This window comes from Pistacia vera, unplaced genomic scaffold (genome assembly GCF_008641045.1).
Source record: "Pistacia vera cultivar Batoury unplaced genomic scaffold, PisVer_v2 Contig277, whole genome shotgun sequence".
In the NCBI taxonomy this organism is placed as follows: domain Eukaryota; kingdom Viridiplantae; phylum Streptophyta; class Magnoliopsida; order Sapindales; family Anacardiaceae; genus Pistacia; species Pistacia vera.
The window spans coordinates 1,471,631-1,483,754 of record NW_022196087.1 but is presented as its reverse complement, the minus strand read 5'-3'; the positions used below and the strand labels follow the sequence as shown (position 1 = coordinate 1,483,754).

Sequence of the window (12,124 nt, the reverse complement as noted above, 5' to 3'; positions counted from 1 at the left end):
TTTCTGATTCAAGGGAAGATCGTTTGGATGGGGATTTGGGAATTGAGAGGAAGATGGTTGTGACGGTGGTGAAGGAGTCAAGACAGAAAAAAAAGTGAAGAAAGAAAAGAAGACTGCAAAATAGATAGACGACGGTCACATTTGTCATAATCAAATTTTGAAGATAGTGTTTTCTGAATAATAAAACAAACACATACTTTGAAAATAGGATAAGAAATAGGGTTGCAAATAACAAAACAAACGGACCCTAATATATTATAATGTTAAAGTTTTGATTAATTAAGTGTATAAATTATAATTGGAATTAGGATCCAATTAAAAGTGTTTTAATGTTATTAAAAGAATTATTTTTGAATAAAATAATATATTTCATTGAATAATAGTTAGTTATTTACTTCAATTATCAAGTTCTAAGTATATCTATAATGAATTAGTAATTAATTAATTATATATGATAAATTGATAAACATTAGTACATGACTAGTTAAATGGTTACCTAATTATTAATAAATTATAACATTACATTATAAACATTAGTAATTTACTACATTAGTAGATTATTTAATTAAATGATTATAAATTTAATTAATTATAATATTACATTATAAATATTAATAATTTACTCCATTAATATATTACCTAATTAAATGATTAAAAATTTAATTAATTACAACATTATATTATAGATTTATAGTATGATTACTTAATTAATTATAACATTATATTATAGTTAAATAATTAGCTAATTAATTATAACATTAAATTATAAACATTAGTAATTTACTATATTAGTATATTACTTAATTAAATGATCATAAATTTAATTAATTATAACGTTATATTATAGATTTATAGTATGATTACTTAATTAATTATAACATTACATTATAAACATTAGTACAATATTTAATTAAATAATTAGAAATTTAATTAATTATAACGTTATATTATAGATTTATAGTATGATTACTTAATTAATTATAACATTACATTATAAACATTAGTAATTTACTAAATTATTACATTACTTAATTAAATGATTATTACATTACAATATGACAACTCATGCCTCATGAGTCACGATATATTAAGAAATCATTAAACAAACTTAAAGTCAGAGTCATACTAATTGTTTAATTAAAGATTCATAAATCATATTAATATTAATATTTAATTTTATTCTTTTGTTACAAATTCACAGTTAATGTTAATTTAACTTTATTTTCACTCTAGTAATTATAATATTATATAATATTTTTATTTTTGGACAATAAAGTTTATTAAAATTTAATTCCCAAAATTAATTCCATAACAATACTTTGTAAAATATATATAATTATAATTTTAAGGTTTTCTTAATTTCTCAGGGGTGTATTTGTAAAATTTTAAGTTGAGTTTGTCATTTTTAAACCAATAGGGGGGTAACTGATTTTTTACAAGGTACTCAGGTAAGGAACCTGTGCTTTCAGGTTCTGGTTCCAGGAATCAAAGAATTCTTTTTTCTAAGAATCTGCACGTTTTGGTTCTGATTTTGGTTCCGATTCCCCAAAAAATGCAAGGTACCAGGAACCGCTCACCCGTAAAAACAAGCCCATTTTTGTGTTGAAAAATTGTGAAGAAGTACAACCTTTTTTATGGTATGATAGTTTCCTTGTTCATTTTTTTATTTGGTGCTTAGTTTATATATATATATATAAAATACTATTTTTTCAAATCGTTTGCAGTGAACATGAGGAGCAAGACATATATCAAGAGGATTTTCATGAATGGTTTCATCATCAAGTAAGGTTTTCCTTCGTGAAATTTTATTTTTATACATTTTGACATTTAATTCTTACTCTTTCTCCTTGTCTTCTTTTTAATAGGTTGTACAATCGTATAAAGAAGGGAGTATTTGTGTAAATGAAGATCTATTATCTTTGCCTTGGGGTCCTTTTTATGGTATACAAAGGTTTTCAGGCTATATCATAAATGGTTTTAGGCTTCACACTAAGCAACTTGAAGGAAAAAGGGTAAAACAAAATAGTGGTGTTTTGGTAAAAGGAATGGTGGAGGATAAAAATATAGATTATTATGGAGTTCTTAATGAAATAATTGAACTTCAATATTTGAATGAAAAACGGATTGTGTTATTTAAATGTGATTGGTGGGATGTTCATGGGATTGGAAGAGGTGTGAAGAATGATAAGTATGGTTTTGTTAATTTTAATAGAACTTGAAAATTATATACGGATGAACCATTTGTGCTTGCATCTCAAGCACAACAAGTATTCTATGTTAACGATGGTTCCAATCCTAATTGGCTTGTTGTTTTAAAAGGTCATTCGGATAGCTTTTATGACCTATCATGTGGTGAAAAATCATCAATTGATGAAAAAGCTTTCCAACAAGACAACTCTGAAATGGATCCTCAAATTACAAATATGTTTGAAGATGATGGTGACATAATCAATTGGAAGAGAAATGAGATATGTGCTTCTAGTAGTGCAATTGTTGATGATGGTCATAGTATTGATGAAAGGAGAGATTCTAAGACATTGATGATGAAGATTTGCTCATATAGATTATTAGATTGTTTGTTACATTTTTTTAATCTTTCATATGATGTTTGTTTGAAAGCTTTGAGATTTTTGATGCAGTTTTTATATTTTAAATGATTGTTCAACTTGAGTTCAATTCCTTTATTTTACAAAATATGCTTTCAGTCTTATAAAGTTTTATGGTTATACAATTCAATTAATTTGCTTTACATATTAATACTTTGTGAAGTGAGGCAGGTTTTGATAAATATATTAATGGTGGTTTTGGTTATTTTGATATATGCACCAAGTTTTATATAAAATCGATCTTCCATACAACCAAACAATTTTTTTATCAACGTATAAATAATTTAAATAGTTTATTAACTCTATCATCATCATCATCATTTAAAACATACATAGAAGTCCATATATACAAATATGTAACATAACCAATTTTTATAATATCTCATATCTCATACCTAAAATCACATATATTTCATAAAGTGTTAGTTTTAAATCATCATAGAAAACACAAAAACCTCATAGATCCTTTAAAATACAATTTTATTTTACAAAAACCCACATTCCTAGGTCGCTGAAGAGTTCTTTTAAGTTAATTATTGGTTGAAGATTCCATTTACTATTGACCTTAGTGGTATGATTAATACTATGTTTGACTATAACTATTTAATTCATAAGTTATAAAAATATAATTACTCACGGGATAAATTAGAATATTTATAGCTTCATACTATAAGGATTGTAACAAATTAATTTTCATATTCTTTATTTGCTACAAATTCAAATAATTTAGAGCTAATAGCCTAATACACACATATTAGCTATATATTAAAACTAATAGTTAATAATGATACTACAATATTGTTACTACCATGAAAATAGAATTTGTATAACTAGATACCTTAATTAGCCACAAATTTCAATATTTTATAACCAATGTACAAATAATAGCTATATAGTTAAACTCGTAGCTAATAATGATACTCTATGCCATGTAAATAAAATGTTAATAACTAAATATATTAATTAGCTACAATGTTTTACCATAGCTAATACATTGTAGCTAAATGACTAATTATTGCCACGATTTTAATTATGGTTGCAAAAAAAAAAAAAAAAAAAAACTGAACCAATTTGAACCGAGAAACTAGATCGAAATCGGTTCGAAAAACTGATTATCTAGAGTAACCGGTTCAATTTCGGTTTGCAAAATTGAATAAACCGAAAAATTAGTTCAGTTAACGGTTCAAAGGTTAATTTAAAACTGTTAACCAAAACCGATTGCATATATATATACCCAAATCCCTAAACTTAAAAATTTCCTCCTTTTTGTTCCCTCTTTCCCCAACGTTTTCACTCTCTTTGATTCCAAACATTTATTTTTACTCACTGTCAAAGTGTCAACGCAACAAACTCCACTCCCTATTCTCTCCAATTCGGTGATTCCCTTCACTTCTCTCCAGTTCTCTCCTTCCTTTTCAAATTTCTAGGGTTTGTTTTCCTCACTTTTATTTTTTACATTAATCCCTTAATCAGTTAATTTTCCTTTCGTTTTACTGCGCCTTTACCTTCACTGACTTGCATTTTATGGCGATAACGAACTGGTCGCTATTTTCAGTCTTTGATTAGCACGAAACCACGACAGCACACTACTAGAAATCACAGGCAAAAGCATCTTCAAGTTCACAAATGCGATTCTTTTAATTTTTGTGTATTTTGTTGATTTTGAATCTTTTGATTCGTTTTGGTGGTGGGTTTGAACTTTGTTGAAAGTTTTGATTTTGGGGTGTGTGGGGTGCGAAATTTTGAAGTTTGTTATATTATGTTTAATATTTTAATGATCAATTTATATTTTTAGTACTTGTTACTTAAAGAAGTGAATGATTATAATTCGTTTCTTGGTTGTGGGTTTTTTTTTTTTTTTTAATGGTGAAGCTGCTTTCTACAGGTTGGATTTGATTTTTTGGGTAAGTTTGAATAATCGGTTAACCAGTTTCTGAACCAAATTATCAATTTAGTTAAAAACTGGTTTATGGGTAATCTGGTTCGATTTCGGTTTGGCATATTGCTTGAACTGAAAAACAAGTTCGATTCAAAAAACACCCCATTTGGTTCGATTAACCGAATTTCCACACCCCTAATGTTAATAAGTTAAAGCAAGCGATGAGTATTAGCTTCGAGAGAGGAAATTTTATCACTAAAATTATCTCAATTAGCTACAAATATTGACTTTGGTAGCTGTAAATATGTATTTACTACAGTTTTCCTTTCTGTAGCTAATTTTCATAGCTATATGTGTATAATGTTGTAGTGTCTCCTTCTCCATACCTTCCATTCTATTCTCCATTTTGGTTGATACCAATTTGATAGGAACACCTGGTAAAATGAACCAATTCCAAGCAACAAACACACAAATAACAGATAACAAGAGAATCCACAATTCTTATGTTAATCCATATTGTATTTAAGTAAGAAATGAAGTGCAAATCAGATCAAAACAACAAAGTAACACAATAACCGGATAATTCGTAGCAGTTCGAAGAGTTAGGTGCCTCCATTGATAAACCCTTGAAGAAAAATACTTGACCCTTCCCCAAGACTATTCTTAGCTACATATACTAAATATGTTACTAAAATATCCCCACTCTAATCAATCCCTATACTCTGCCACGCACGTGGAGATTCCCATAACTAACTCTCCTTTACCACCTCTCTGCCGTTAGTGTCGTTAGAGCCCTTTACGCCTCTTCAACTTGTAGACGGTGGTCTAGCTATCAGGGACATATATGTGATATCAACAAAGTGAACTTTGTGCACGTATAAAGACTTCCATACAAGGTTATGTGACAGGAACTTTGTATTCATTTTTTCATGAATTTCCTACCTTATTACTTCGTATAGATAGTAAAAATGACATTCAAATAGCACTACTACTCCTTCAACGAGTACTCAAACCCTTCCACTTCCTTGCGACCCAATTATTAAACTCGGAAGTAAACTCAGCAAGAAGATCAATAAAAACTCTGAAACAGCGAGGAAGAAGAAGGAAGCGCTAGAGAATAAATAAAATTTTTAGGACAAGATCAGTGCAATAATAATAAGGTTATTCGTAGCGATGAAGTGCGTCGTTCTACCTACTGATGAAGGGAAGAGACTTTTGATAACGTGGAAGCTTACAGCAGATGGCAGGGCTAAGACGGAGCAAACTTGGATGGTGATCATGAAGCTAAGACGGAGAGAGATATATCTTTCATTACTGATGTTTTTAATCTCATATTCAAAGACATGAATGTGAAGCGAAAGAGTATTTTCAAGAAGAGAGACATAAAAAGTGCCGGGGAAGCATGAAGAGAAAGGTTTAAGGTATGCACGGCAAGGTGGAAGAGAATCTGTAACCCAAAATTTCAATTGGGGGTCCAAGCTTATGCGTGCGTTCAATCCCATGCAGGAGAGATGGAGTTTTTTTAATTTTACTTTAATGTCTCTTTGTTAACAAGGCCTTCCGAATGTAAAATTCATTGATTCTTTTAATCAATTTATGCTCTTTTGTTCTTTGAAATATGATTTTGCTTCCATGCCAATTGATTTTTAACTTTTGTATTTCTTCTTTTATTGATTTATTGATTTTTTAACATTTTTATCTTTGTTTATATTGATTTATTTTTATCTGAAGGGCCAGAATTTTAACTTAAATGCAGTGTTTTGATACTCGGTCCGGCCCAGCCGGTTGAACCGAGACTTGAGGCCTTTGCCGGGCAGGTTATAATTTTCAACTATTCACCCTAAACCGTAGAATTATGGATGACAGTTGACGAGTATTCGATGACAATTATGTTGAAACTTTTGGAGAGGGAGTATGGTGAGTTCAAAGGTGGTGAAAAGAGTAATTTTCGGTAAGTGAATCGACTAGAAAAGGCAAAAATCAATCGACCAAAACAACTGTATGTTGTCAGGATTGGTGGAGCGAACAGGAGACAGGTGAGATGGGTTTTATTTCAAACATTTGAACACCGGTTTGACCTACCGATCAAACCAGTTCAACCTGGGACTCGACGACTCTGCCAGACTTCACCCCGGGTTGGTTATTAAAACATTGCTCAAATGTACTCACTCTCATTCGTAAAAAATTTATACTAGTCCAGTGATTCCAATAAAATATTACTTTGATGTTAAATGATTGGATCAAGATAATGAATTGTTAAAAGATTTAATTAACTCTTTTCCAAAAGAGAATCTGGATTCTATAAATATTGTTTCTTCAACCTTTAATCTCATTAGGAGACAAGAAGATAGAACCAAAATTGTTTTGCCAAATTTTGATTTAAAATATAGAAAAATATAATTATCAATAACAACATCAACGAGTAAGAAAATAATGTTCTCTCTCAATCACTCAATAAGCTGTACTGGAAAAATTAAAAGTTACAGTATTGTGGTAATGTGTACAACTTGGACATCGGTTACAGAAAAAGAATAATCCTCCCTCTCTAAAGAATGGTGTTCCAACTATGATATATATATATACTATATATATTGTCTCTAGGCTAATATAATACATTCATCGCCACTATTTTAACAAAGAATTAATACATCTACAAACACAATGAAAGAATAAGCTATCCTTCTTCCTCTGATTGGACAAGGCAAGTTAATGAGATCACTCTGTGTGATGAAAACTTGTACCTAGAGCATCAAATTTCAATATCTGCGCGCGTTTTGATCGGTTTTAGCTTGATACCTAGACTTTCGGGAGAAAGAAGTTCCGGTGCTATGCAAGAGTGGCTTGAGGGGCTAGTAGGGTTTGAGCCATTGCTTGATGAAGAAGCAAAGTGTGGTTGTCTATAGTATCCGAACCCCATTAGAAAGAACTCGATTGGAATCAACATGGCTAATGGGTATTCTTCTGTTACCAATGAGCCGCATGCCTGAACCTGTCAAAAACACAAACAAGAACATCAACACAAACTTCCTACTTTTCTTTCTTTTTTTTCCTTTGGTAACATACAGAGTTTCCTCCACTTAATCAGTTTCCTCCACTTAATCAACCTTACTGGCCTATTTCTAGAAATGTCTGAAAAAGTAAAATACATGAAAAGAAAGTTTCTTTTAAAATTTAATTTCAGAAAATCTGCACCCATTTATTTCCTTGTGCATGCTAATTTCATATTCTGCAACGCCTGTGACTTCAAGTGACTCTGCATTAATGATAAATTATTGAAAACTTAACCTATTTATATAGTCAAACAATTATTGATCAGAATTGCACTTACATGGACAAATTACTTTTATAAATAAAATAGAAACAAGAAATGAATCAACAATGTGAATAGCATTCTACCTCGACTAGAGCACAGCTTTTTTTTGCCCATTGCGGCACTCACAAACACGGATTCAGCATGGAGTGGACTAATTTCACCCACAACAATAAGCGTTTTGCACTGCAGATTCTGCAAGCCGTCTGTAAGGTCATGCCTCCTATCATTAAATTCAGAAAATACTCACTGCCATGGTGAAAGAGAGGAACTTCGAATCTTTGAGTAATCTTGGAGGAGTGAAGCAAGTTGCTGCAATTCTTGGAACCCACGAAAAGAATGGTGTCCAAGGTAATGAGGCTCAACTTCTGCATAGAACGAATGCTTTTGTTCAAAACTGTTATTAAAAGCCAGATGCAAAAAATTTTTTAGTTTTGTTTATGAAGCATTCAAAGATACTACCATTATCATACTTCTACTCTGTGCAGTACTTTCTCTAGCCTTCGGAATTAAAGAAGATGGCTTGAAAGAAGGGTGGTATGATGGCAGAAGTATTATATTTGCTGTGTTTTTGGTTGTAATTGTCTCTGCCGCGAGTAACTTTAAGCAAAATAGACAATTTGAAAAGCTTTCTGATGAGAGTGGTGACATAAAAGTTGAAGTAGTGAGAGATGGCAGGCGCCAAGCCGTGTCAATCTTTGAAGTTTTAGTGGGTGGCGTAAGTTGGATGAATCTAGCATGACTGGTGAAAGTGACCATGTTGAGATCAATGGCAGCAAGAATCCTTTGTTGCTTTCTGGCACAAAGGTCACAGATGGTTATGGTTCTATGATCATCACTTCTGTCGGTATGAAACGGCATGGGGAGAGATGATGAGTTCTATTAGCCGTGACTTGGATCAGCACACTCCATTGCAAGTTCGCCTGAGCAAGCTGACTTCCTATAGGGGAAAGATTGGATTGGCAGTAGCTGTGCTGGTCCTTCTTGTTATGTTGATTCGTTACTTCACAGGCAACACCACAGATGAAAGAGGAGACAGAGAATTCAACCGCGGCAAGTCAAAGTTTNGCACTCATAAACACGGATTCAGCATGGAATGGACTACTTTCACCCACAAAAATAAGCATTTTGCACTGCAGATTCTGCAAGCCGTCTGTAAGGTCATGCCTCCTATCATTAAATTCAGAAATCAATTTATGACAGCATTGTAACAAAATACACAGTTTTTTATCCCTTGCACAACATCCCTGTAGGACAGATATAAGTATGAGTTGAAATGGCGAAACTATACGCATTGAAGTAACGAAAACTTACTCATTAATTGCTTGAAGAAAGCGCATGACATTTAAACTTTGGCCTTGATCCAAAACCTGTATACACATTACAGAAAGTATCAAAATCCATTCAATTTGAATGTCTTGTTTTAACATACAGTAAAAACTAATATAGTGTTTGCCTTGCCAACACATAAATATTGGAAAAGACCCAGTGATTGGACTATTACACTGATAGGAACTGGGTTTATCTTACCCGTCGGCAAGCTTGAATTATGTCTGATTCTTCACCATGTTCACCACTCCTAAATTCCTATCAGAATAAGTTGTTAAGTTATTAGATCATATAGCCAGTCAGATACATTATACCACTCTTATATAAGGCGATCCAATGTACCTTACTGAAGTATCGCTGGAGAAGGCACTCCTTCAACACTCCACACATTCCATAGAAGTACAACAAGTTCATTAACACCTGAAGAAGAATTCAAACAAACCTTAATAAAATTTAATTTTTATCTTTTAACTGCAACCATCATGGATGATGCATTTTTTTTTCTTGGTCAAATGGGCATATTTATTCCCATCATATACACATAACACTTGAATTGTCTGAAGTTGCTTTCTCAATATCCATTTTTATACAGATAGCGTGTCAGTTTTTATGATATAATAATTAACTGGTGAGTGCTGACCCATTAATTTTCTCAATCACAAATGCTATTGATTTAATAAGTGGAGATGAGAACCTTATTGTAAAGCCACTCTGCCCAAGAAGGTGCTTTGCAAATAGGGGAGACAAGTATTAATCCAAGCACCCGCTCTTTATACTTCATCTGCCAAATTGTAAAAATACATAAATCCATCATTGAAGAAAAATTTCAGAACAAAAAGATAGTCAACTTCATGAACATACTGCAAAGAGTGTAAGGACGTAAGCACCAGCAGTCACTCCCAGGCACAGTACCTTTTTCAGTCTGAATTACCAAAAAAAAAAAAAAAAAAAAAAATAGAGCTTTAAGTAAAAGTATGGGTAATGTAACAGGAAAAGAATAATGCAAGTGTCAGCTGTCGGAAGAGAAATTTGCTTAACACAGTGGGTAGGGACAAATATCAAGATCTTTACACTAGTACGATGCAAAGGAAACATAGATGGCATGGACTTCTCTAATTTAAGTAGGCAAGCTAAAAAATAATAGAAATCAGAAATCAAATAACCATTTAGAAACCTTAAGCAACAACACCTAAACACCCCACCCCCTAATGGCATGATGAGGCTGGGTACACTTGGCTTGAGACTCCAGGACCCCTTACAGATCCTCACACCAGCATGATACTCAATCCTAAATAGGATAATTTAAAAAGAGCATTTTGCAAAAGTTTTCTGCACCTACCCTTTGCTATCTCCAGAAAGTCATTGTCTATATCTCCTTGAACAGTAAATAAAGACTGCAAGGAGATATCGAAACGTGCCAGGGGAGTTAAATCTTTCTGTAGAACTCACTTTCATAGTGAGGGGAGGATTACTACTATTCTGCTATGAAGGAAATGTGTCTGGTTGGCAAGGAACACTTTGAAGAGAATCTCAAAAGTATTGGATTCAAATAGACAGGGACCCTGACATTTAATAATTTTGTCAAAGAAACGAAATGAAGATAAGATTAAGCACAACCTTGTTATATCATGTCACATCTGGCTTAACTGATTTGCCTCCACATACTATTATCTATATTCAAAAATATTATCCTACTCCATTTGGTTGCCTGTTTCTTTAAAATTCTCACAGAAGTCTTTGCATTGCAAGTACCATCAATACTTCTAATTTTCTACTATATAATCAAACCAAGTTAAAGTCATTCACATAGCTATCAAGATTTATTCTCCATTGACTAATATCAATAAGCTGATCATATCTAATTCATCAGTCTTAACAAGACATGCATGCTACTCGGTTTTTCTTCCATTGAGTTTTCACTATCAAAGAAAATCCAAGTCTTCTAGGGTTTCTCTTAGCAAAATGAAACCCCAATATTTCAGTTTAAGAACAATTACCACGACAATAATACAAAAAATGCAGGTAAAAGAACAAGAGTTGCATACCCAAAAAAATCGAGCACCTCTGCAACTTGCTCAGCTAAGTCATCTACACTAAGCAGTGGAACATCTGAAGAAATCTCATGAGCTCCTAACTGCACAGAACTCTTAAACAAATGGTGATAAAAAAATTCATTAATATCACCCAAAAAAAAAACCATAATTAAATAGCCAAACAAACACTTATCTCCCAAAGACAGACCTCATGCCCAGGGGCATCAATGTGATAAATGCAGAAGTTATGAAGCAACAAAGAAGCTGCATCCGGGCAAAAGAACAGACCTTGGAAACAAAACATGTCTGTAAAACCCCAAAAGAACCAAAAAAAAAAAACAAAATTAAATTCATTTCGATTTTATTATACAACCGAAAACCCATCAAACCCTAAAAAACAAAGAACCCTTCAACACCAAAATCTCAATCAATCTCAACTGATTTAACCACTTCCCCCTAACTTTCAAACAAAGAACAGCAAAATCAAACCTTTTAAAACCCTTATCAAGAATTTAACTGGCACCATTAAATGAAAAGAAAAAAAAAAATGAAACGTACAGTTGAGAGCAACATCTGGGTATGTTACCAAAGCAGGCTTCTCTTGATCACCACATACAAACACAGACACTGATCCTTTACTTGTTTTAACCAAACATTCCTGCTCAAACAAACACATTTGAAATTACATTTAAGCAAACACAAAGAAATGAAAAACACATTAATCAAACTGTGAACAATTCTATAAAGAGTAAAAAGGGCAAAAAAAAAAAAAAAAGGTAATTTCTTTGATAGTTAATTTAAGCTTGTTCACCTTCCCTCCTAAAGGTACCATGTCAATGTCTATGGACACCGAGTCACTTGACTCGGCCATGATTCACTCGATCTGATGCAGGCAAGCTCAGTCAGTTAGATTTCTTGCTCTTGTTCTTGTTCTTCTTCCTCTCTGTGGTTTTGTGGCTTTCTTTCG

The 12,124-nt window shown here is 32.3% G+C and overlaps 1 protein-coding gene across 1 annotated transcript; it reads right to left on the bottom strand.

Moving 5' to 3' along the window:
• Positions 1-7,234: 7,234 nt before the first annotated feature.
• LOC116133906 (protein NDL2-like) lies at positions 7,235-12,124 on the bottom strand. The gene is made up of 12 exons (XM_031419577.1): positions 11,969-12,124; positions 11,716-11,815; positions 11,366-11,463; positions 11,170-11,258; positions 9,986-10,046; positions 9,819-9,905; positions 9,467-9,544; positions 9,326-9,382; positions 9,110-9,165; positions 8,868-8,965; positions 7,882-7,919; positions 7,235-7,474 (listed from the first exon to the last, which is right to left on the bottom strand). The coding sequence occupies exons 1-12, from the start codon at positions 12,026-12,028 to the stop codon at positions 7,235-7,237; spliced, it is 1,062 nt and encodes a 353-aa protein (XP_031275437.1). The 5' UTR covers positions 12,029-12,124.

Excerpts from the sequence above, each read along its gene's own strand:
- LOC116133906 (XM_031419577.1), bottom strand. The coding sequence starts at position 12,028 with ATGGCCGAGTCAAGTGACTCGGTGTCCATAGACATTGACATGGTACCT. Across the intron at positions 11,816-11,968 it reads TGGTACCTTTAGGAGGGAAG|GAATGTTTGGTTAAAACAAG; the intron begins GTGAACAAGCTT and ends TTGTTTGAGCAG. Across the intron at positions 11,464-11,715 it reads CCCAGATGTTGCTCTCAACT|ACATGTTTTGTTTCCAAGGT; the intron begins GTACGTTTCATT and ends GGGGTTTTACAG.